General features: G+C 32.5%; 1 protein-coding gene across 2 annotated transcripts in view; it reads left to right on the plus strand.

Moving 5' to 3' along the window:
* The first annotated feature begins 2,784 nt into the window (after positions 1–2,784).
* Positions 2,785–26,261, plus strand: part of unk (RING finger protein unk) — a 28,630-nt gene continuing 5,153 nt past the window's right edge. The window contains exons 1-14 of one of the 2 annotated variants that reach the window (XM_089241767.1): positions 2,785–3,138; positions 3,258–3,467; positions 7,243–7,526; positions 11,243–11,378; positions 13,790–13,907; positions 14,314–14,398; positions 15,523–15,632; positions 16,467–16,565; positions 18,326–18,463; positions 19,160–19,364; positions 19,713–19,832; positions 19,953–20,116; positions 23,825–24,091; positions 24,417–24,503. In XM_089241767.1, the coding sequence (XP_089097893.1) occupies positions 2,921–3,138; positions 3,258–3,467; positions 7,243–7,526; positions 11,243–11,378; positions 13,790–13,907; positions 14,314–14,398; positions 15,523–15,632; positions 16,467–16,565; positions 18,326–18,463; positions 19,160–19,364; positions 19,713–19,832; positions 19,953–20,116; positions 23,825–24,091; positions 24,417–24,503 (2,241 nt within the window). In that variant the 5' untranslated portion in view covers positions 2,785–2,920. The remainder of the gene's footprint in view (positions 3,139–3,257; positions 3,468–7,242; positions 7,527–11,242; positions 11,379–13,789; positions 13,908–14,313; positions 14,399–15,522; positions 15,633–16,466; positions 16,566–18,325; positions 18,464–19,159; positions 19,365–19,712; positions 19,833–19,952; positions 20,117–23,824; positions 24,092–24,416; positions 24,504–26,261) is intronic. The other variant, XM_089241768.1, reaches the window with a different exon arrangement.

Below are 26,261 nucleotides of genomic sequence, written 5' to 3' on the forward strand. Positions count from 1 at the left end.
TACAGTTTTGCTAATAAACGTACCGTTTACCGCATAATTCTATTGATCTTTGTTGTAGAGATATTTAATTTTGAAATAAGCGCTTATTCGCTGATCACCCTGTAGCTGTGTAAATAACAGTAAGTGTAATTTTCTATTAGATTTTTTTCGCGTGAATAATATTAATATATACACAGGATAGTCATCTAAACAGTGAAAACAGCATTCTAAACAGCAAAAAAACTTTTTGCCCCGTTTTGTTATTTTAAATTATTTTTTTCACTTTTGTTCCACCTCCATTAGCTCGGATAATCGAGGTTCTGCATTGATAAGTTTTTTTATGGATAATCAATTTTTTGTGCCAAGTTTTTATATTACATACATTTCGTGAATTTTATTTTTAATTAAAAATATTAATCAGCAATTTTTAGATACACATAAGAATTTCAATTTCATTTTTTTCTGTGTTGTAAATTTGTTATTTAAAATGTTGAATGAATGTTGATATTAATTAAATCCACTGCACACCATTAAAATTTTTTCAGAAAATTAAAAATAAAATTCACAAAGTATATGTGCGTAATATAAAAACTTACCAAAAAAATTAATAATCAATAAAAAATTTATTAATCCAGTAATAATTATAATACAGTATAAAAAAATTTAATCAAAAATTCTTGACACCCCAAAAAAATTGAGTACAAATTTCTATACATCTAAAAATTACTCATTAATGATATTTTTAATTAAAAAACAAAATTAAAAGTAACATTCACCAAATATATAGTAAAAAGTTAACATATAAAAGTAATAATAAAAAAATTTATTAAAAGATAAAATTATTCATTAATAATATTTTTGATTTAAAACAAAATTAAAAATAAAATGAACAAAATATTTTTTAAAGAAAAAAAACAGCATAAAAAATTAATAATTGATAAAAATCTTATAAACCCAGTAATTAAGTTTTCCAAAAAAATTTGCATCACAAATTTGCAATACACATATATATTAAATAGAAATATATATTTTTATTTATCATGTATTAATAAGTTCTTTATTGATGATTATCTTTTTGTGCTAAGTTTTTATATTATATATATATTGTGAATTTTTTTTAATTAAAAACGTTATTAATGAGTAATTTTTTGATATATGAAAATTTCTATTTAATTTTTTTTTATATTGTAAATTTGTTAAGATGTTGAATGAATTTTGATATGAATAGTGTTCAGCAGGTTGAAATTTTATAATAAAAACTTGGCACAAAAAATTAACAATCAATATAAAAAATTTATTAATTTAATAATTATCATAAAAAACTTTTAATCAAAAATTCACCATCACCAAAAATTTGAATAGAAATTTTCATACGTCATATATTAAGTTTTTATTGATAATTAATTTTTGTGCCAAGTTTTTATATTATACATATTTGGGAATTTTATTTTCAATTTTGTTTTTAATTAAAAATATTATTTCAACTATTTTTAGATGTACAAGAATTTCTATTCAATTTTTTTGGTGTATTGTGAATTTTTAATTTAAAGCTTTTTTATATTATTATTATTATTACTGAATTAATAAGTTATTTATTAACTATATGGTAAGTTTTCTATTATATATATATTCTGTGAATTTTACTTTTAATTAAAAATATTATTAATGAGCAATTTTAAGACATATGAAAATTTCTATTTAATATTTTTTTGTGTATCACAAATTTAGTGTTTAGTATGTTAGATGAATTAAAATCCACTGCACACTTTTCACATTATCTCACAAAATTGAAAATAAAAATTCACAAAATATGCATTCGTAACATAAAAACTTAACACAAAAATTAATAATCAATAAAAAACCTATTAATTTAGAAATAGTTATAATATAATTTTTTTAAGAAATACAAATATAGTATTTAAAAATTCATGATACACCAAAAATGTTGCATAGAAATTTTTTTACAGTATCTAAAAATTTCTCAATAATATTTTTTAATTAAAAAAACAAAATCAAAAATGAAATTCACAAAACATATATAATAAATGACTTGGCATATGAAATAATTTTTTTTTATCAATTCAGTAATACTAATAATATAAAAAGAAATGTTTTACGTTACAAATTTACAATAAACAAATATACTGAATAGAAGTTTTCATATATTATAATAATTTTTTTGTTGATAATTAATATTTTGTGCTGAGTTTTTGATTTAAATATATTAGTATAAAAACTTAGAAACAAAAAATCAATGATCAATAAAAAATTTATTGATTTAGTAATTTAAAAAAATTTAATCAAATATTCACGAACACCAAAATGAGCAGAAATTCTTATGTATAAAAAAATTCACAAAATATATTTTTATAATAAGAAACTTGTGGGATATAAAATTAATAATCGAAAAAATTATTAATTCAGTAATAATTAACAAATATTCATATATAATATATTAAGTTTTTTTATTGATATCGATAAATAATTTATGAACAATAAACAATTATTAAAAATAAAAAAAACTTAATAGATTTTTCATGTGTCATATATTAATATACTTGTGTATCGTAATTGTAATTTTTAAAATGTTTTTCTATTATTACTGAATTAATAAATTTTTTTATTGAAAATAATTTTTTTGTGCCTGTTTTCGTATTCTATATATTTTGAGAATTTTTTTTTTTTTTAATTTTGTGGAAAAATTTGAATAGTGTGTGCAGTGGATTTTAATTGCTGCGAAAATATACTCCATTTTGTTTTTATTTCGATTCATCCTACGTGGAATTTAATTGCACGCACTTTTCTGAGTTGTTTATGAGACAATAAATATTTGTATTCGTCGTTCAAAAGATAGGAAAAAACGAAATATAAACATCGGCATCTATTCGAAAAAAAAAATAAATAATTATTATATTTTATTACAGAAAAAAAAAATAATAAAATGGAGAATAAAAAGAGCTCAGCAACAGCAGACGGTGTTTTGATTGAGATGACAGATGATCACGTGATCGCCAGCGACCAATCCGAATGGCTCGAGTGCAAGCGTCACCTGCGCAAAGCACTGCGCGCCAGGACATCGGATTCCAAAATGCCGTCAACATCCGACGCCAGAACTGTTCCCTCGACAACACCACCAACGGAGAGACCATTACATTACACGTAAGTTTGTCTTTAATTTCACACGCACCCTTGTTATAGAAGGAAGTTCGCGTAAGCCGTTTTGTCGTCTGACATTTCCACTGAAATCCGTTGTGTCTGTTTTTATGTTCCCGTCGTAGGTATCTGAAGGAATTTCGCGTGGAGCAGTGTCCGCTCTTTCAACAACACAAATGCACGCAACACAAACCCTTCACGTGTTTCTACTGGCATTTCATGAACCAGCGTCGTCGACGACCCGTCAGGAAACGTGATGGTTCCTTCAACTATAGTCCAGATGTTTATTGTTCCAAATATGACGAAACGACTGGCGTTTGCCCCGACGGAGACGAGTAAGTTGAACGTTTAAAAAAAAAAAACGCTTCTTCTTCACTGACAGTTGACAGCCATGTTACATGCAGCGCGGGAGGAAGCTCCCGAATTATTACTTTTTTTTTTAAAACGAATAAACAATCTAGGATCCGATTTTATTTTAAATTGTAAAGAATCTATAGGTGTAGGATATGAATCGGATACGTGTTTTCGATAGTGCCACGGCCTGTGTCGGATACCGTTAACCCTAGTGTTAGCTCTTGCTGGTGGTGGGGTAGGAGGGGGGTGTTGGTTTTTCAGCATGTGGATCTGGGCTTTGCTTGTAAACAAATACGCCATATTTAGCGTATCCCGCCATATTGCAAAGCGCGCGCGCATCTTTGTGACGTTGGAGCTCTCCCAACATCCCTATTTTTAACAACAATTATTACTCCAGAGATAATATAAATTTTTGAATTTAATCGTTAATTGGCAACAAATGCATATTGATCCAATGTGATTTATTAAATATGCAAGTATGCATACACAAAGTACAATGAATATCAGGGCCTATAATACATTTATAATTGATATTTAAATTCAATTGCTTCAAAGCTTGGGCTATGGGTACTTGAAATAAAAAGCATTATTTGTATGAGCTATTAATATTGATACCTCATAAAACTGTTTAGTTTTTCTTGTTTGAATGATAGATCATTTGCTTTCGTGTATGAGAGACTGGGAGTGCACTTAAATATAAATTTATATGTAGGACTTGCGCCCATTAAATTTCATTAACAATTAATTTACAGCGAAACCTCAAATGATACTCAGATACAAAAATAAAATGTTGTAGAGAGGTTATTGTATCGAGTGGAAGCATGTTATTGTTAAGGGCCACCAACTTTATGCTCATGTTGGCATTTCATATTAATTGGCGTTGTCAGTACCACCATAAGATGCGTGTTTATACACGGCAAAAAAAAAAATTTTAATTGGTCAGCGAGAGGGAGATGATTTTTTTATGCCGAAATCATATCTTGGCAAATAATATCCAGAAAAATGGATATTCTATACATTTTGAGAAGAAAGAAATCAAATTGTCTCGTTCACTAATGAGGCCTGCTGAGTTTCTACTTCATCGCATCGTGTCACAGTGCATAAATAAGGAAGGAATGGTCGTGTCTCCAGTGGTGTTGTATATGAATAGTGCTTGCCTGGCTTGCAGAAGGACTTTCAATTGATTTTGCATGATATCCAGAAAAAAATCTTTCCTTCATGTATTGGTTAGTTCACGGATGAAATTCAGTTGATTGTTTCATCCTGTGAAGTAGTTTACCATACAATATTTTTATATAATACACAGAAATTACCTGTTTATTAATATTTTCGAAAGGTATTTATCACAAAACACTGTTATTAGACACCCTCAAAAAGAAAAAAAACTGGTGAGGAATTTAAAAATATAATGGTGATTTTTTGAGTGGAATGTAAAAAAATATTGTAACGCTGTTTCAAAATCTTTTTTTTTTATATTGTTATAGAGTTTTCGAAGCATAATATATCTTTGTATCAAGAAGAGTTTAATATTAGATTAAGGAAATTCCAAATATGATTTGAAAAAATGTTCTAGTGGGATTTCTCATTGTATCAAGTCCCATTTTGGCATTTCAATATATTGTTTCAGAGACACATTTACAATTAATTAGAATGGAATATTCTTGAGTGATTTATGTACATTTTGAATATCAAAACATCCATACGCAAGTGCAATAAATATCAATGTCTATAGTCCATTCATAAATGATGTGTTAACTGTTTTAAAACTTGGGTTATCAGTACTGAAAAATTATATTGTTGCATCCCTCAACATGTCCCCCACAAGGATAAGTCTGACAGGGCCTGGGACAATTACCATGATTTCTTGTTTTTTCATGCTATAAATGCATTACAGAAGAACCTGTGAAAAGTTTAGCTTGGGGGGGAAACCACTGAAGATCCCAGCCTAGGGTCCTGTGGATCCATGGTACTCAAAACTGATTAGTTCGATTGTTGTTTAGTGCACTCAAACATGGGATTATTAATATGGAACAACAAACATTAAATATGGGATTCGTGTTAATCAAATTTCATTATCATTCAATGCATTTGTAACTAATACAAATGCATTGAATGATAATGAAATTTGATGTATTAGTTACAACTGCATTGAATGATATATGATAACGGTGAAGGGACTGTTTTTTTTTTTTTTGAAAAAGGAGGGTGGGGTTGTCCACAAAAGATTATAGACAGATCTGAGAAATTCCTTTCAGAATAAAGCAAAAATTAGAATACATGCCAGTCAAAGCACGATTAATTAAATGTCCTGCGACCAACCAAATGGCTGAATGATATAGGATACTGGCGATGTATTCAGACGATGTTGAAAAGAGTGGGGGTGATGTTTACAAAAGATCACTGATTGGTCCAAGAGATTGGTTTCAGTAGAAAGAGAAAATTTAAAGTGAATGTATGTATACTATCAAATGCACTGCAGCTAACCAAATTACAATGACGTCATACTGGTGATATATTGGGACTGGTTTTTTGAGCGTGGGGGTTAGATTATGTACAAAAGGTTGTTGACAGGTCCATGACAGGACTCCTGGCGACTTAGGAAGTCATGGAAAATGGTAAATATTTGGTGAAAATCATAGCTTTATGGGGGGGGGACAAATTTGAAAAAGGCTAAGATTTTTAATTATTTCTTCCGGAGTTTTGTTCAGGGAAATCATCAAGCAGATTTTCACGAGATGTCTTAAAACAAAGCAAAAATTAGAGTGAATGTATTCAGTCAAGAGGCTCAATCAAATGCCTGTGGCGAATTTGAATGGCAGAATGATATATGATCCTGGCGATATATCGAGACTGGTCCCGAAGCAGAATGTTTATCACTGTTCTGCGACAAGTCCCTCAGCTGACTGGAAATGTTCTGTGGTAAAAATTCACATACATGTAATGTTTTTTTGCACTTTTTCTTAAAACTCTTCCAAATTGTTCTGCAGTAGTGCTAATTGTTCTGCAACGTACGTCACAGATTTTCGCACATTCTGCTTTGGGGGAGACTAGTTTAGAAAAGAAAGTGGGTTTGCCCATGAAAGATAGGTCTACCAGATTTGTTTCAAAACACTGCAAAAATCAGAGTGAATGTATATAGTCAAATCTTGGGAAGTGAAATGTACTGTGGCCCCCCAAAGCAGAATGTTTTGCGGCGTTCTGCAACGATCCCTCAGCTGACTAAAAATGTTCTGCGGTATAAATTCGCATATACATAATAGCGTTTTTCTACACTTCTTAAAATTCTTCCAGATTGTTCTGAAACAGCACTGGTTGTTCTGTGATGTACGTCGCACATTTCGGCATATTCTGCTTTGGGGCTGTGGCCAACCAAAATAGCTGAATGATATATGATATTGGCGATCAGGGTTGCAACTATGAATTTTTTTTTTTTTTTGAGGGGCAGGGCAAACAATTTTCAACCACAACTATTTAATTTGATTTTATTAGTGTTTTTGTTCTTTTAAAATATGCCACACTCTAGTTCGTCATGTTGGTGATACAGTGAAATCTTGATTTTGCAGTTTGTTGGTTAAATTGAAATTCCATGTTCTAACAAGATGAAAGCTGTACCTTTTTTTTCCGTCAATTCATTCTTCTGTTGTATAATCATTAGTGTGATTATATATTGTATTTATAAATGCGTAAATGTTATAGACTATGATTATTGCGTATTTTTATAGATTTGTTTAAAATGTAGTTTTTTTACTTGTATAGATGCTTGTTTCTCCACCGCACAGCAGGAGATACTGAGCGGCGGTACCACCTTAGATATTATAAAACAGGGGTATGCGTTTATGACACTGATAACAGAGGTTACTGTGTTAAGAATGGCCCTCATTGTGCTTTTGCACATGGTGCCCACGATCTTCGGAGTCCAGTGTATGATGCTCGTGAATTGCAGGCTATGGAGAATCCAGAGGAAGGGGCTAATGGGACAGCCGGTATCAACAGCCTGGATAAAGACAGAAATGCCCTGAATGAAGACCCAAAGTGGCAAGGTAAGTCAAATTTCCTTCTGATATCTTTATTGATCTTAATACTTTTTCATGTTGAGTTTTATAATGCAGTAGAACCTTGCTAACTCGACACCCCCGAAAAGTATTGGTGGATATGTTGACTTAAACAGATGTTAAGTTAGCAAGGTTTCATTTGATCTCATTCTCCTAATTTTTAAGTACCATTTATGCCACACAGAGCAATGTGAATTTTTGTCCCAAAATTCATCTTCACTTAGTATCCAGGCAATTGTATTTATTGGTATTATGCTGTATAATGAACAGAGGTTTATTGTTTCTTTATATAAGATGTGGTCTTGATAGATTCTGATAAAAAATAATATTAACATGATTTTAACGTTAACAAACTATTTTGACCTTGTATGTACACAACTTTTTTTTTCTTTAAATTTAAACAACACATTTTTTGACAATTTATTCTTACTTTTGGAACATTTTTCTGAGAAATTGTTTAAATTTTAGCTCAACATATTGATGACTTGACAGTTTTTAATGCCAACAGATAATCTGTTGCTGATTGTTCAGTTTCTATCCGTGATGCATAAGAAAAGTTTCCTAGAAACAGTGGATTCTTTCTGGATGTAGTCTCTAGCGATGTCCAACTTCGCAACTTTCAAATGGCTTCTGGATTAGGAATATTTTTCAAGAATATATTTTCAAGAGAATGATATATAAGCAGATGTTTGCTGGGCACCTTATAAAATAAATGCAGACAGAGTTACTAAAAACAAACATCGAAATAATGAAGTTCTGCTTGTACCGGAAATTTTCCAGTGTGTGTTGAATATTGTATTGCGTTATTTTAATCACTAACAACACTGAACAACAAATTTTGGCAAAGTTTCTGCGTGTGAAACAAAAATAGTAATTTCTTATGTAATTTGGTGAGATACATATAAATTTCACGATAAAAAAAATTGTATTGGCTATATGCTTTTCTTTAAATTTGCACATTGAATACACATATAATATCACAATTTAATACATTGAAGCGCAACATAAGTACGGTGAAACCTGTATATAGCGATGCTGTTTATAACAATAAACCTGCTTATACTGCCATTTTTCTTTGGTTCCCGCAGAATTCTGTGTCATTATTCTTAGGAAATGGCACAAATACTCAAACTGTGCACAACAATAATCTATAACTATTTTTTTAGGTATCTACAGCATCATCATAGACAAGTTAATATATATATACAAAAAAAAAAAGAATTATTTTAAGAAAAGAAACAAAAATGAATTTTATGAGAGTGAAATAGAATTTATGCAGTGGGTCCTCATTAGAGGGAATTCCACTCAGGGATTTTTCACAGAGGGAATTTTCACTACCTCTTCATTTTTAACTTCATTTCTCTTGTATTTTTATCCTACTATATATAAAAGGTATAATTAATATATATATTCATAGAAACGTAACAAAAATACATAGAAATGTGAATGTGTTGCAGCACAATTAGTTCATTCATTGGTGTGTGACACATTACTTCGTTTTGTATCAAGATTGTATTGGACGAAAGGAGCATCTCTTACAAATGTCAGTCAGCATCGAGGTTGACTATTTTCTCTGATAATGTTCTTTAGTTCTTACCACGTTTTCACCATACAATAACTCTTGTAAAGCGCTTTTAATTGGTTTATAGCTAATATCTCAAACAGTGTAAAAAATAACATAACAGGGTAATATCTCAAAAACGAGCCAATAAAACTTTTTCTACCATGCTATTTATATTTAGTAAGTCAAAATCATTCCAAATTGTGTATTTTCAATTCGAACACAGTTTCATTGTTTAGTGAAACCACTCGTAAAGCACTTTTTTAACATTTAACATCTTAAAAACTAAGCCAATATTACCTTTTCATGGTGATATTCATGTTCAACAGGCCACACCCATTCGGAATTGTATATTTTCATGTCTGATGAAATTTCATTGTTTAGTATAATGAATTTTTTAATGAATTTAAAGCCTGCATATAATGAAATTTTCAGCCAATCATCATGTGCATTTATTTATTTTTATCATCTCATTTGCAAGTATTTGCAGCTACAAGCTCTAAGTGGGTAATACACCACGTAAACAAAACCATTGTGTTGGCTCTAAATTCTGTGTGTATGACAGCAGTTTTTTCCGTTCTGAGCAATCTTATGTTTCTGTATTGCAAAGTTTGCTTTGTAAATGTTTACTGGGCTTTTACAGTGAAGGATACAAAACTTCTGCGATTTTTTTCCAATTATTTTGTGAAACTTTTGGTTATATCGGTAACAAGCCGCAATGTTAGTGCTATTGAATTGAATCAGTGTTGATGGTTTGTATCATAGGCATATAATGCTGAGAATGAAAAATTGTCTCATTTACTGTTCCTGCATCAACTTTTCATTAAGATCCTTTGATATGAAGAGGCATTTTTATCTAGTGCCAATATCATCTTCTCACTGTTTATTGCAGATCCGCGCTTTGTTCTGGAAAATTATAAGATTGATCCATGTCTAGATGCTGACCACAAAAAAAGTATGTAAATTGACTTTCATTGACCTGATCAGTGTCGAGAATAGCTGTGTGCTGATGGGAAATAGTGTGGAGAAATTGATTTTATGACTCGACATTGTTTGATTTTGCAGGGAGCAACTCGCAGAGTAGAGTGGTGAATTTAGAGCAAACAGGTTACGTATCAGACAAATTTCACACTCATTCATATTGCTGTTTCTGTACAGCTCTTTTTTACTCTAGTTTCATATCAAGTGCATATACTGTATTTGGTAGAGATTGCAGAGAAATGACTACTCTATAGAATCGATCTAATGATTCTATAAAATAATCAAAGTCCCATCCGTAATCCCCCCCCCGAATGTTGCTGCTTTAGTTAATATAGCGACAGACCTGCCAACTCTCAGGAGCTACGCAGAACCTTCCTGAAGGGGAGCACTTTTCCTCAAATGATTTTTGGAAATTTTTCCTTTTTTTTTTTTTATTCTTATAAAAAAAGAAATTGGTCTATAGGGAGGGGATCTCCAGATTTCAGGGGATTTCAAAAGTTCTCTCTTCTGTGACAAGATTCGAAAAGAACGAGACGGGGAACATCTAGCTAATTCTTTAAAAATATCTGTAAATATTGTGAAATAAAATGAATGCTGGCCCTGATCTAATATAAATAATGCATGACTAGACACACAACTCAAAAATCACCCATATCCCAGGATGGGTCATTGGCACTCTTTGTGTCTGGTTACCCTAGCTTCGATTGCTGAAGATGAACCAAAAGCTAATCTCTATCATTTTCAAATTGGGATGAAAAGATGAAAATCTTTATCTTAACAGCTTTACAATGAAAAAAAAATATTTCATTGAAATAATGTGAATACGGTAGAACCCTGATTTAAAGAATCGTACACAGAAATCGTTAAATCACGGTCGAGATGGTCACAAATCCATACTTGAGGGAAATGTATACGACTGAGGAAATTGTTAACAGGGTTCTAATGTGTTGTCTCGTCCTTATGTTTTCCATTATAATGACTAATAAATAGAATTTCAAAAGAGCTTGTTTTCTATTCTGGTAATCCAAGGTTTGAAGTATAACTTATTTATGGCTGAAATAACTTCAATTCCCCCCCCCCCCCCCCAAATCCTATTTCAGTGGCATATTCAAGTAAAATAAAAATTAATACTTTCAGCTCATACTTCTTGTATTCATTTCAGATGCCAATTATGTTTTGGCGAATTACAAAACTGAACCTTGTAAAAGGCCACCAAGGCTATGCCGGCAAGGCTATGCGTGTCCCCAGTATCATAACAACAGAGATCGTAGAAGAAGCCCAAAGAAATTCAAATATAGGTATAAAGAACAACTTTCTTTTATAACAAAATTTTTGTTACAAAAATTTGTGAGGATTTTTTGTTAAATTTTGCAGTTTGCCTTCTGTATATTGTCGAAAATGAAAATCTTTTGTATTTTTAAATTTTATTCTCTTTTCATAGAAAATGCTTATTCAGAAACATTTCGAAGTTCTACATTTTCAATTTTTAAAATATAATTTTTTAAGCTCGTGATTTTTCTATTTTTTAGTTTAGTACATTTCAATGACTGTGCATGAAATGTTTATGATCACTGATTGCTGTATCAAATTAAAAAAATTTTCTATCAATTTTATTATGTGGGTTATCCCCCATCAAAAAAATGTACAAAACATGTGCTCCGAATTTTTGTAAAAAGAATTATTGTTTATAATTTAAATTTTTTTCTAGTTCTTCATTTAATTCTGTCATATGCATAGGTGCAAAATCCCTGAAGAAGTCAGTCCTTGCAATTCCAGGCTGACCTTGTTTTCTCAGAAAAAATGTGAAAAATCAGGATTTCAACGAAAAATTGGTAATTGTTGCTAAATATGATGCCAAAAACGCTCAAAGTTGCAAATTGTTGCTAAAAAATTAGAATCAAGAAAAATCTGTCCTGCGAAACTGTATATATGGTCACCGGATGCAATTCTTAAAAAATACCTTAGTTTTCCCTTTTATTTATGCGACATGTCTATTTGATGTGAAATATGTCATTACGTGATAAACTACAGATTTGTCAAGTCTGGGAATCAGCACCTATGCATATAGTATTTCTCAATTTGCTTCAGATGGTATCCAATAATTGAAAAAAGGTAATTGTTTGTAGCAAAATCTCAAAAATCTTGCAGTCTCAGCTTAAAGTTAAACAAGGATACTTAAAAAAATCAGATTTACCCTGAAATATTGAACCACATTTTATATATGTGACTTAGATAAATAAAACTGGCAACACAAAAACTTTTTGTCCCGATATTTTGCCCATCTTAAAATGTCCACTATGTTATGTTCATTTGGGAAATGTATTTTTATACCAGAATAGATCTAGAACACTTGAGGCCATGACTTTTAATACTTGATCAACCATTGGGATATAATTTGAAGAAAAAAATAAGTTAAGGTTCATGCTATATATATGTCTTTGGTACATGATTTTTGAATGCCCACTTATAAGTTTTTTTTCATCTATATCAAAATTAAGCAAGGAAATTTGTTGCAAAATATGAGTTTTCATTAATCAATTTGAATTTTTTTAACTTTACAACATTCTTCATGTTGTTTTCCCAGTTAAATACCAAAGTTAAGTAGTGCAGATCGGCAAAATCGCTGCCAGGTCGAGATACAGGGAGATGTGTTATAAGAGATTTTAGTATAAGTAAAGGTTGTTCTATGACAACACATCCAGTATCTTATGTGACAGAACCATTATATCCCTATATATAATTTTTGTTTCCAGGCTCTATCCTCCCCCCTTAAATCCACTCTGGATCACTAATGTGAGAGGCATAAGCGAAGTATACCAACATCAAATTACTATTCAAAAGCAAAAAAAAAATTATCCTATCAAAAGTAAAAGAAAAATTATCCTAATAATATAATGTACAGCTGAGCAAGTTCATTCTCCACTTTGACCTGATTTTTAAAATTTCTACCAGAGCCAAAATTCAAACTATGAGCGTAGGGTGTGTTTTTGAATTTTCTCATAGCATTTGGATGTTTTTCAAATGTTATAGAGGAGTCTGGAACACCGATCACATTGTGTATATAATTGTTGAGGAAATCGGTGTTTGCATAGCCCATTTAGAATATTTGATATCTCAGTTATAAAAACATTTCTGTGCGCTCTGTTACAATGGTTTCCACTTTGTTATGGGGAAGCGTTTTTGCAGTTCACTGGCAAAAAAAATTGGAGAATGCTTCAAACTAAGATTAATTTACTTTTAAATTACCAGCCTCTTTGCTTATCAGAAATAAGTTTTGATTTTAAGTAGTTAAATATATATGTGAAAAATAAAGTAAATATTAAAAAAATGGTTTTTTTAAACCATTGAAACAACAGAAAAAAGTTAAAAAAAAGTGTACCTTTTTTTATCATGTGTGAGAAATGAGTTCATTTCATTATTTTAAGTGGTACAAATAGAAATTTTTTTATAGTGATTTTTGTTTTTGTAAGAGAGTGGATAAAATTTATAACTTTCAGTCATAAAACTTAGCCAATGATTCGAAGTTTAATATTTTGTTTATGATTTGAGATAAATTTTATTTTGAAAATTTAACTTTGTATATTCCACATTTTTGAAATGAAATTCAGTTTTTTGGGAATGGCTCATGCATTCTTCTTAAATGTATGTATGATTACTGAATTACATTTTTTTGTGCAAATGTGTGTGTAATTTTGTTTTCCATCTATAGATCTACTCCATGCCCAAATGTCAAACAAGGAGATGAATGGGGTGATCCAGCAAACTGTGAAAGCGGAGACAGTTGCCCTTATTGTCATACTCGCACAGAACAGCAGTTTCACCCAGAGGTTTGTTTGTACAGACCAAAAAGTTGTAATGTTAACTGAAAAAAATTGGTATTTAATTTTTAGAAATTTACATAAAATCTTTGGAATTTATACCAGTTTGTCCAGTAATATGTAAAGGGGTAACTAGGTCTGGAAAAACTGAAAAATATTTTGGATGGCTTTTCTGTGGGGGATGGGATGCTTGGCTTCCATCTTTTTATTTGATTTAAGGAATCTCGCTTTGATTTTTTTTTTTTTTTTTTTTTTTAAATCGTCATATTGTTTTTGTTGCAGATGAAGGGTGAGGTTGCACTCTTAATATGTAGTAATAGTTAGTTTTAATATTGTATGTAAAAAAATGTGATATGCTCATGAATAGTTATCTTAATATTAGACCTAATTATTACATTATTTTTTGTTCTCTTAGATTTATAAATCTACCAAATGCAATGATATTCTTCAAGCTGGCTATTGCCCAAGAGGACCTTTCTGTGCTTTTGCCCATGTAGACAGTAAGTTCTTTTAGCCCAGTTGGACTGAATTCACCAGAATGTTTCACTGTTTCTATTCAAATTGTTTTTTTTCCTTATCACTTTCAACACATTGTTTATTTACTTTAACTCCAAGCCGGTTAAGAATTTCAAATGCCATGGCCCTATTTGCAGTAATTTAAATTTAAAAAAAAGACTGCAGCTTTTTAAATTTTAGAATTAAAATTGAAAAGTTATAACTGAAATGTTTACTTTATGTCTACTCTGCAAGTAGCATTGTGATTTATTTAAAAAAATAATCGGGCAGTAAAAAATTTCACTGCCTGTGACTTACCATGTACTAAGATCTGTGCGTATGGGTTAATTTGCAGAAGAAACTAATTTCAGGTAATTTTAAAGTGAAAAAAAATTAATGGTAACAATTATGAGTATGCCGCTGTGGTGGTCGAGTGGTTATAGTGACGGACTCGCGATGCGGGGATCCGGGTTCGAACCCCACAGTGGTGGTCGGCTGGAGTTGGTTTTCTGTGGTTCCCAACTTCAAGGCGCAAATGCGAGCCGATCTCCCCGTTAAAAAGTCTCGCCACAGAGAGCAACAGTCCTACAACGATAAATCGTTCAATCATAACACTTCACTCATAGTTAGAAAAACTGGGGGCAGATGACAGCACTACACATAACAAGCATTACACAGAAACAAACTTTACGTCAGGTTGCACTACACGTACACGCACATTCCCGCATGTACCTATTCGTTGGGGGGGGGGGTGCATGTGTGGTGTAGCAGTAGTAGGTAGGGGTTCGGGGATCCATGATGTTCTTAAGTCAGCCACCTCGTTGGGCAATTTGCCTGTTGTGGCGTTGTATTTGTATTTGTATGTGAGAGTAAGAAAACTGTTGATATATGTGCTTCTGTTTGAATGGAATGTAGAAGAAACGTGTGTGTGTTGAAGGTTCGAGAAAATGCCAATTTTTAATGAGATTCTGTTCTTTTATGTTTCCACGGGGCTTTATTTTTATATTGTTATTCTCAAATTGGTTAACTGTATAAGCATGATTTATATTTCAACGTTTAAGTATTCAGAAAGTTTCTTCTCATTTTTGTTTTGTCTTTCATTTTCTATATTAAATTTATTACTTTTCAGAGGAGTTATGTGCTTTTAGAGAGTCTAATGTTGACCATACAACCGATTTTGCTACTATTCTGTCGAATGCTCTTCCTTCACCCACCATCAATTCACAAGGACAGTTTTCTGTGAGTGCAATCATGTATTTTATATATATATATGTGTGTGTGTGTATGTGCCTCAAAGCAGAATATGCTGAAATCAGTGACATAGTCACAGAGCAATCCGTGCTTCTGTAGAACAATCTGGAATAATTTTAAGAAAAGTGTGGAGATTTTTACCGCAGAACATTTACACTTATCTGAGAGCTTGTTGGAGAACAATGTAAAGCATTCTGCTCTGGGGTATGTTTATGCACATGCCTGTCTGGACAAAACTGCTAGGCAGTAAAACATACTGTGTGGAAAATAGTGACTCAATGCAATGAAATGAACAGAGTTCTGCTAGAAATTGAGAAAAACCGCTGCAGAGATTTGTGGAATGTTATGCAGGTGTATGGGATAGAAGCCACTAGCAGAAAATGTGTGTATGACTGCTTGATTAAGTTGGCTGCTTTATGGCTCAAACACTTTTGTGATGAGATGAAGTCTTTGGTTGCAAAACAGTCCCCCTAACATGTGTAAAAAATGCTGGCAGGAGATCAGTGACCGATTCCAAAACACATTTTATGCTCTCGGCTTCTGCACCAACATTTCATACATCTCGATCATGATTTCCTTTAATTTATAGTGGAACTTGGTGCTCTCTTGTTGCTCCATTTTACTGGTATACTTTTCATCCTGTCGTTATTTGGTGGCTCACTGTGGATTTTATCCTAATCACATGTATTTCCCCTGTAGATTGTCATATGCTTTCTCACAACCCACATTTTCTTTGACATATCAAACCGTTCACCAAACATTGTAGGATATTTGTGTGGGACTTTTTTTCATATAAATTCACCTATTTTTCTAAATTTACAGAATACAAGTAAGAATGATAGTTTAAAAAGTGAGCAAGGAAGTGGTGATGATCAACTAGCATGTGCTTCTAGTAAACCTAATTCTTTACCGGAAGGACAAGTATGTCTTGCTTTCTATTGTGCAATCGTATTGAAATGTTAACCATGGGTGCATGTACCATCCTTTAAATGATTGTAATTGTTAATTTATAGTTATGTTCATTATTTATTAACGATTGCATATGGCCGTGTTTAGAAAATATTTGTAAATAATTATTAATAACATTGTAGATTTTAAATGCCAGTTTGAATGTGAATTATTGTATTCGAAGACCAATTGATAATTTGTTTTTAACTGGCAATACTTGTGGTTCAGTGGTGGCCAACTCACCTGTTCCACTCTTCAGCTGCTCTTTTTTTTAATCCTGCTCTTATTTAGGGTTGCTAGATGTTCAGTATATATGGGATTGTCACATATTTTAAAGAAACCTGTGTTCCTAAAAGTTGTAATTAAAATAAGAGACCTATTTTTCTTTTGAAAATTTTATTTCTTTACTTGTATTTTTTTAGACTTTTGACAGCAAAATGATCAATTACTATAATCATAAAAGGTGAACGATGAAGGCAAATACACAGAAAAATACAAAATCCCTAATTCATTTTGTCACTATGGGTACTGTCTTGCAGAGAATAACTATAACCACTATCATGCTGACAGGGTATCTCACTTGGGTTAGATACTGGTTGCAGGAGTTAAGATTTATTATGGGTAGAAATAATGGTTGCCAAGCAGAAAAATATGTACAAATCAAACATCAGGGTCAGAATTTCTGCTCTGCAACTGAGAGTTAAGATTAGGTTGCCAAACCAAGTGGATACCTGGTCAGCGTGATATGATATTCAGAAGATAAATGTAACCACTTTCACATTGACCTTTGAAGACCTGGGTGCTTCCGGTTGTCAAAGGTCAGCGTGATAGTGTGATTTATTTATTCATTTATCATCTAAAGATGGCAACTATAGTGTCAACATTGTGCATTAGGAATTTTGTATTTTGCCCTGCATTTTTTTCTTTTTGTGGAAAAATATCACGCAAAGGATTACTTACTCTTCATTAATTTTATGAGCTTGAAATTTGTCAATACGATCCTGTAATGTAATGACATCAGAAGAAAAGTCTTTCTTTACAAACAGGTTTTTTAGCATAGAAAATTTTTTTGCTTATCATGTATCATATGTTCATTATCATATCACATCTTTATCTCTAGTGATCACATGTATCTTGAAATATTTTTCACTACAAGGAAAATACTTAAGGCAAATGTTTGTATGCCATTTCTGGTGCTGTGATGTATAAACTAATGATATTTTAAGCATAGGTTAGCCTAGTAATGAGTAAACTTTTTAGGAGCTGGTCAAAAAAAAAAATTTGCAGGCCAGTTCTAAATTTTATGATGGATTATAAAATTCAGGACTCAAAATTATTAGTATTTTAAAATCTGCTGTGGGCCGCATCTGGCCTGTAGGCCATAGTTTGCCCATCACTAGGTTAACCACCGATGCTTTAATTGGTAGTGAAAAAGAAAGCTATATATATATGTGTGTGTGTGTGTATATATATATTGCAAGATCTAAAAAAGATGTAATTAAACCCTGATCTATAAGGAATAAATAAAACATACATTTTTATTTGTTAAATCGAGGAAAATATATCTGGTTGAGATTAACATAAATATACGTACAGGGACTTGCAAAAAATTTGTTAAAATGGAGTTGTTTTTCTTTTGTTATATCAGGGTTCAATTTTATTTTTACTGGGTACAGTTACTCTACTGTTTAGTTTACATGCTGCCTTTCAATATTTAATATTTTTTCTTTCAGGATCATTTTTCTATCACTAGCCACCCTTTACCTAACCCGATTAGCAGACCTAGGTCTTATAGCTCCTCTACAAATCACTCTGGAGAATCAATGCCACATTATGCAAAAGCTCCAGGCTCTGAGAGAGAAGACAGAGAAGTAAGTTTTCATTTATTGAGCCATAAGTGAAATGATATCTTTCCAAATGGAAAAGTAAATTTTTAAGCTCTTTGTTTTTGGGATTATGAAACAAGTTAATAATGAAGTAAGTGAGTGAAGTCTTTGCCATACGGTGTAGCACTAGCCTCTTCCCATGCAAGCTTGGGTTTAGTTCAAACTAGAGCATTTTTAATAACGAGCAATTTTCCTGACAACTAATGAGAATTGGGAATTTCCTGTGTTAATTATCCCAATTTCCCATAATCTCAGTAAATTATGGGTACCCTAATTGTAACAAAATTTCGAATGTACAATATAGTATTTGATTGTATCTGATTATTTTTCATGCTTGAAAGGTCTTGGAAACATCACCCTTGGTTGTAACGACAAAATTTCATGGAATCTTTGTCATTGCAACCAAGTTTGATTATTTTTACGTGAAGATATAAATCTCTCATAGAAACTTAAGTCTTCTGAAAAAGCAGACTGTTCTATTTTTTTTTTCTTGTTTTAGTATAAAAATTAATATTTCATGCTGTGTATTTGATAATTTTTAAAATTTAAAAAAAAACAAACTTTGATTGCTATTTCCTTTCCACCTTGGTAATTGTACAATATTTTTATGATTGCATGATTCTATGAGATGATATTGATTCAGTATGAAAAATGAATGTTGAAAATATTTTCCCCTCACAGGCTGCACTCAGACGGCAACTTCAAGCTATCGATGATGACGTTGCATTAGAACCATTAGAAAAAGCACGTAGAAAGCAAAACGCTTTCCTTTCTGGAGATATTAGCTTAGGCCACATGTCTTCTCCTACCTTAGCATCAATGAAAACAATGTCACCATTAGCAACATCTTTCTATCCTGCTGCTGATACTGTTGAGTCTGTCGTAGGTGAGTTTTTCCAAAATGAACATTAAAATAACTACTGAAATTGTGGAAAACAAATGGGAGGAGGTAATGGAAATTTCATTGAGAATGATGGTTAAAGGCCCCAAAGCAGAATATGCTGAAATCTGTGACATACATCGCAGAACAATCTGAAAGAACTTTAAGCAAAAATGCAGAAAGCACTATTATGGGGATTTTTACTGCAGAAAATTTTCAGTCAGCCAAGGGTTTGTTGCAGAACAATGCAAAACATTCTGTTTTGGGGGTTAAAAGGTTCTTAATTTATTCGCTCATCAATGCCTTCCCCCACTTTAACTTTGTGACTCATGATTTTTCTCTATTTATGAACAGGCAATGCACTCGATGACCTCAGTTTAGATGATATCAATGTGGAAGCATCTTTGAATAGGGAATTAATTAACGATTCTGGTTCTGTAAGCAGTCCATTACCATCTGGACTATCTTCGTCAAGTAGGTTAATCAAATCTATATTTCAGTTACTTTTGATGTATCCTGTTGTGTTAGTTTTTTTCCCTATTGTTCCATAGCTTATGTTTTCAAATATAATTCATTATTTCCATTTGTCTTCAGATCTTTTAGGCGCATCTGCTCCAATGAATATTCCATGTTCTGGAAACATGAGAGAGAATAGGGCATTATCAAATTTATCACCAGTTGGTTCACCTATAGGATCACTGTCACATAGCTTACAGCTTGGAAATTCCCTTACACAAACAGACCATAGTCTTGATAAAGTGAGTTTTTTTTTAAATATGTATTTTATCGATATGTTTCATATCTTTCTTTTAGTTGTCTTCTAGAGCATGTAGCGACCCTTTTCAGCTTTTATTATTCTATTATTTAGTTCAGTGTAACAACATGTGTATTTTATGTATCCGCATGCCCGCCACACACTCTTGCTGTTGGGTTTGTAATGGTTGTGTAAATTGTAAATAAAACATGTAAATAATTAAAAATCGGTGTATTCAACTTGTGAGCTTGCCTGTCGAATGATGTTTTGCCTCCAAACACATAGCAAGCAATTACAGCAAAATTTGTAACAGAATAAGAGTAAAGACTATGTAATAACATGATCAGCGAAGCTGATGCAGTAGGAATAAGAAACTGTTTGCAGGAAGTTACCCCTCAAACTGCTCCCACTTTCTAAAGCTATTAAGCATAGATATGGCCAGTTTGGTGAAGTAGCTGGTAAGTGTAGTAGACTGCTTAATTGCTTTCTGATGATTCATGAAACAGGAATTTCTCCTTTATAAAAAGGATATAATTCTGACCGATTTATGCAGCAAAAGACTTAAATTACTGTAATTTATGGAAGAAACATGACATTATCATAAGCATCACACACTTGCAAAAAATAAGCCAATATCATCTGTAACTGATCAGAAACTGCATTTGACACAAGCGCTTCTCCAGTGAACGATTTTCTAGTAAAATCTTGAAATTGGTCAGTTAAGTGGAAAATGTTCCTCTTTGATAGCATGACATTTTACCTTAACCCTTCAACTGGTACACATTGAAGTATGCATGAAGTATTTTTTTGTTTTTTTTTGTTTAGTTATATTTGGTGGTTCCCGTATGTCATCATGGAGAAAAAATAAGTTAATATATGAAAAAAATACAGGATAAGCAACATTGCCAACCCAGTAGCAATATAGGAAAATGAAACAAATGTTTCTCCTAACCGCAAAATATTAAAAAAAAAAACATAAATAAGAATTCTACTTTTTTAAACTTGAATAAATTATACCCTAGGTAATAAGTAAAATTTGAATATAGTAAGGTAACAAATTCCTGAATTCTTTAGTTTGATAAGGAAAGCTTTGAAAATGCTCCTATGTGGCACAAAACACATTCATTATTATACAAAATTAGCATTCATAAGATTATATACAATTACTCCTAGGAATTTCTTGACTCAATTTGTTTCTTTGTACTCACATCAATCATATCTGGATAGATAGATAGAACTGCTCACAACCCCGGACTAATGCAAAGCACCTTACTTCCATTACCTCGAAAGAGGCAGTGTTGTGTCAGAAAATCATATCTGGAGATAGACTTGAAAGTCTGGAAGGGGGGGGGGCATGATGATGATGATGTCAATTCATATATTTGCATATACATTAGACCAGTCGGCTCTTCCTTTGTCGATGAGGAACATTACCCCTTCCCATGCCCCAATATTCCCCCCCCCCCCCCATGACATAATTTCCAAGCCATGCATTTATAGCACATAAATCTATTGATTGCACAAAACACAGGTAAATCTGAAGTATTGCAGAGTAGTTTTTTTTTCAGTGAAACAAAAAATTTCGGATCAGTTTGCAAGACTTGATGAAATTGTTTGCCTCACAAAGTCGAATATTTTGGTATTCTTCTGCTCTTGCTTTACGTTTGTGCTCTTTGTCAGTGCACATATCCATAAGGAACTAGTTCCTGGGGTTCATTGCTTTCTGAACTGTAAAAATATTTATTAGCTTTTTGATGAAAAAATTCCAAGCTTATAATCAGTAGTTCTGCTCACATTTAGTCAGTATTATCCGAAGAAATAATTTTGAAGAGTAATATCACTTCTTTCCAAAATTTTACACTATCACAGAACAGAAGTAAGTCAATTAAAAAAATTTCCCAAAATTTGAAGTATTTTTTTCTCCTCAATGAACTTGCAGGGAGTAAAATTTAATTTTGATGCATGAATAATTAACAATTGTCCTCTCTTGACTTCCTATAAAACTATATACTGCAACTCAAAGAAAGATAATGGTGCCTCAACAAATGTTTAAACTAATTGTTCTTTAACCATAGAAATATATAACTGACAAACAAATATGAAATTTTGAGCCGTTAAATGCATAAGAATTGTGATGTTTTTTCTTTAAAATTACAGTATAACTCTCATGAACGAAAAGTCATACAAAGTTAAAGCAGAACTGTTAGTCTTGTGAAAGGCTAATTAAATCCATATTATGTAACACCCTGATGTAAATTTTGTCTGGGGTCATAGAAAATATAGTGCTACTGGATTAATCTTATTGAAAATCATGTTATAATTTCAGAACTATTTAAACACATCATATCTAATGTGAAGTAGTAATGAAGAGCTAATGATTCAAGTGTGTGATGAGATGTTATAAGTTGGTAAGAGGTGATCACACAGAATAAATACAAAGGCCCCAAAAGGCAAGATGCCCAACAAGGTGGCTAAAAAAAGATGTCCATAAAATATATGGATGCCAAGCAGGGCCATAGCTAGCCATTCCTGTGCCCTCTGCAAGAATTTTAATTTAGGTCCCTTCTGACCCATCCAGGACCCCCTTCAAGTGGGCCTTGTGCGGGTGCACCTGTTGCACCTGCCTAGTTATGGCCCTGATGTCACAAGTATAACTAAAATACAGCTGCCCAATATTAAGGCATGTATCTCAATTATATATAATACACTGCCCATAAAAAATATTGTGGTTTCTCTTATCTAAGTATGAATAGCCTCTCTCTATTTTTCCTGTTATGTCTATTGTACTTCTTTTTAAATTTGTCAATTGTGTTAGAATTCATGACCCCTGGAGGTAAGCTATTCCATTTATATATAACCCTATTGGAATCAAATTTCTATTCAATTTTTCGCCACAGCTGAACAATGTTCAGAAAATGTAATTCGCTTGTCAACAAGAATTCCTGAATCTGTGATCCTAATTGCATCCAGGATAGTAATACCATTCAACTCGTAAGTGAAAAGTGGGTTGTTCGAACCAAAATAAGTAACCATGCACTTACCCACACTGTCGTGTTCCAGTCATTACCCCATACTACAATCATATTCAAATTTGTCTGGAGCATCTCCCTATCGCTTGGATTTCTGACTACCCCCTCCCCTCCCCCATTAGCTTCACATCATTTACAAATTTGCTAACAAACTCATCAAGTTATCAATAAAAAAGGGGAAAAAATATGGGTTCAAGGGCATTTCCTTGGGGACTCTACTTTTGACACCTCCAATCAAAAAATTCCCTGTTTACCATAACCTAGGGTGAATGAAGAGGATTATTCATCATTGATGTGAAATGAAGAGATTTACCATTTAGAATTTTTTAAATTTTTTGATGCTTCCATCTTCACACTTCCGAAGCTATCAACAGAAGTTTATGCTACAAAGACTTTAGAGAAGAGGAAGCCTGTTGTAGCCCAGACAACTTTTTTCATGAGTGTGTTCAGAAATTTGTTTTGTTATTTTTGGTTTAGAATTACCTTAAATTAAACATACCAAATGAAATCATTTTTTTTCTTTGTGATATAAAATCGTGTCTGAAGATATTTATTTGTATACTTAACCTATTTTAATATTTTTGATTTTTATATGCAGAAAAAAAGTTTAGTGTTGATTCATGATTGTGATTCAACCATTCTGAATGTTAATTTTACCATTCCAAATGTATTTTCTATCTTAGGCTGCAGCAGCATTTTATGGGCATTCCAGTTCTTTTTCAAATTCAAAATTTGGTTATCAAGCCTCTAGCATGTATGAATTTGCCAATCCACAGAACATGTCTCCTAGTAGAATAGGGACTCCACAGTCTTTAGTGACATCTATGGCTGCGTTTAGTTCAATAGGATCACCTTCTTCTAGTCTGTCAGAAGTGCAAAGGTATAGAGAAGAACTATCATCAAACCGAGTGAAAATGCCGTGGGAAGATGGAATTCTTCAATCTAGATCAGTAATTATGCTCATACTTTTATTAATCATGTGTCTATATTTTGCACCCTGTATGCCTTGTTCTGTCTCTAAATTGTGTTTGTTTAACAAATATCGTTATTTTTTCACTCATACAATTTGTATAGATACTATTTTTTAATCTTCAATTCTGTCATTCTACTAATCAATACCTGTGATTTTTAAATGGAATCTTCTCATATCTCTTTTTGAAGACAACTTTTTTTTTCTTTCCAAGCTATTTTCTGGTTTTGCAGAGAATGTTCTTATAGTGCACTGTGCAGAAATGAGAAAATTATTCTAATTTGTGATTATTCCTTCATCTTCAGTCATTCCAGCAGTCTTACGAATTATGGAAAAGGGAATGTGAAGAAGCTTGTAGAAGAGAAAGGCTGGCAGAACAACAAAGGGATGAGGTGTGAATTGATTTTTCATTCGGATGCTCATGATTATCAAATTCAAAAAATAATTTAATTGCTATATATATATATATGTAGGTTAAAAATAGATTTTGCTGTAATTTCTGTTTTCTTTGTTATACTTTAGTTGTGGTACTCAATTTAGATGTACAGCTTGATTTTAGACCGGTGTTCCTCAGTGTGGCCAATATCCCCCCTCCCAGGAAGGGGGTGATAGAAGGGCCCGGGGAGTGATAGAATCTTTGGATTTAATATAAGATCCCATGTGTTGGCTTGAGTCAGGGGTGATGAGAAAATAAATTTTTTGAGGGGGGGGGGGTGATTTTGTGGCAAACTGTTATAGACCTTCAACAAAAGGTAGTATCTAGGCAAGTAACATTTTTTTCTGTTACACAGTTGATGTATAGCAGAAGCTGAAATTGGCAAGTTTGATAAATAATGGAAAATGTTTTATCTTCTCTCTCTTCATTTGAACAACTTATCAATTTTCCCCCTGTATGTAATGCGTGTACCACATATGTGCTATATATGCCATGAAAATTAAAGTGTGAAGATGCATTTTTATTTACTATAATAATTTAGAAAATTTCCCAGTGCCAGTTTCATGTGTGTGCATAGCCTACCTCTTTCTCAAATATTTGTTAAAAATAAAAAGAATCCGGATGAATTGAAAAAAGTGTGTGACTTACGAAAGTTAGGGACCATCAACACACACAAACGAGCACAAAATAAACATACAATACAATAATAACGCACGTGCGCAGTACTTGTTGATAGTGATGGTGATTATCAGCAGCTGGGAAAATTATCAGATTGGTCCATACCTTTCAGACCTAATGCTACTCTCGGCCCAGAGAGTTTTTCTTAAAATAGAAAACAGCATACCGGGGTTGCTGAGAAAAATCAAATTTTTGACTATGGTAGTTGAGAATTTGCGTTAAGGGCGTGATGTCACTAACGACCTCATTGTATAACGACGTGAGTGTAATAGACCCTCTTCTCATCCTTTCTATGGAAAACCAATATTGTTCCCAAGAGGACTCCCGACTATCATGCCAGTTAACTCCTCCCCCCCCCCCCCCCCAGGAATTACCGCATGATTCTGAGAATACTGCTAGGGGAATATGTTGAGGTGTCCCAACAAGCAAAGAAAGTAGTTTTTTTTTGTTCATCCAGGCTAAATACCTTTTTGCCCCACCTATGTCTGCCCTGATATAGTGTGACTACACTTTGACATTGTTCTTTTCTGTTGTTACTCACCCATCCCCCCCCCCCCCCCAAAGGGCAAAAAAAGGAGTAAGAAACCTGGGAGAGAAGAATACAATATTGAATGCCAGTTTCTCCAAAGCCTAGATTTTAGGGAAAAAGATCTCTGGAGAATCATAAAATCTGACTTTACTTTAAATTTTGTAACTTTTTCTGGACTTCCGTAACTTTTTACATGATGGTAGACACACTGTTTGCAATTTAGATCTGGTACCATTTCTTTTGCTTGTACAGTGGATCAAACTACACAGTCGATCTTATTATCTATAAAGATATGTAAGTTTGTAGGTATTCTGTAAAAACTTGGCTTACTCAGTGCCTTCTCAATGCATAGGATCACCCATGCACACCCTGAGGCCTTAGGTGCAGATACATTAGATCTGGGTGCAATTTTGCAAATTAAAAGGTAGGTATTTTTTAGCTGGGAGATATCGGAAAAATCACATTGCACTCCAGGCCTCTCAGGATTGACCTTTTGAGGGGTCCCAA

This window comes from Pholcus phalangioides, unplaced genomic scaffold, assembly GCF_987345545.1.
Source record: "Pholcus phalangioides strain wild (caught in Gottingen) unplaced genomic scaffold, Ppha-v1.0 ptg000014l_1, whole genome shotgun sequence".
NCBI classification, from domain to species: domain Eukaryota; kingdom Metazoa; phylum Arthropoda; class Arachnida; order Araneae; family Pholcidae; genus Pholcus; species Pholcus phalangioides.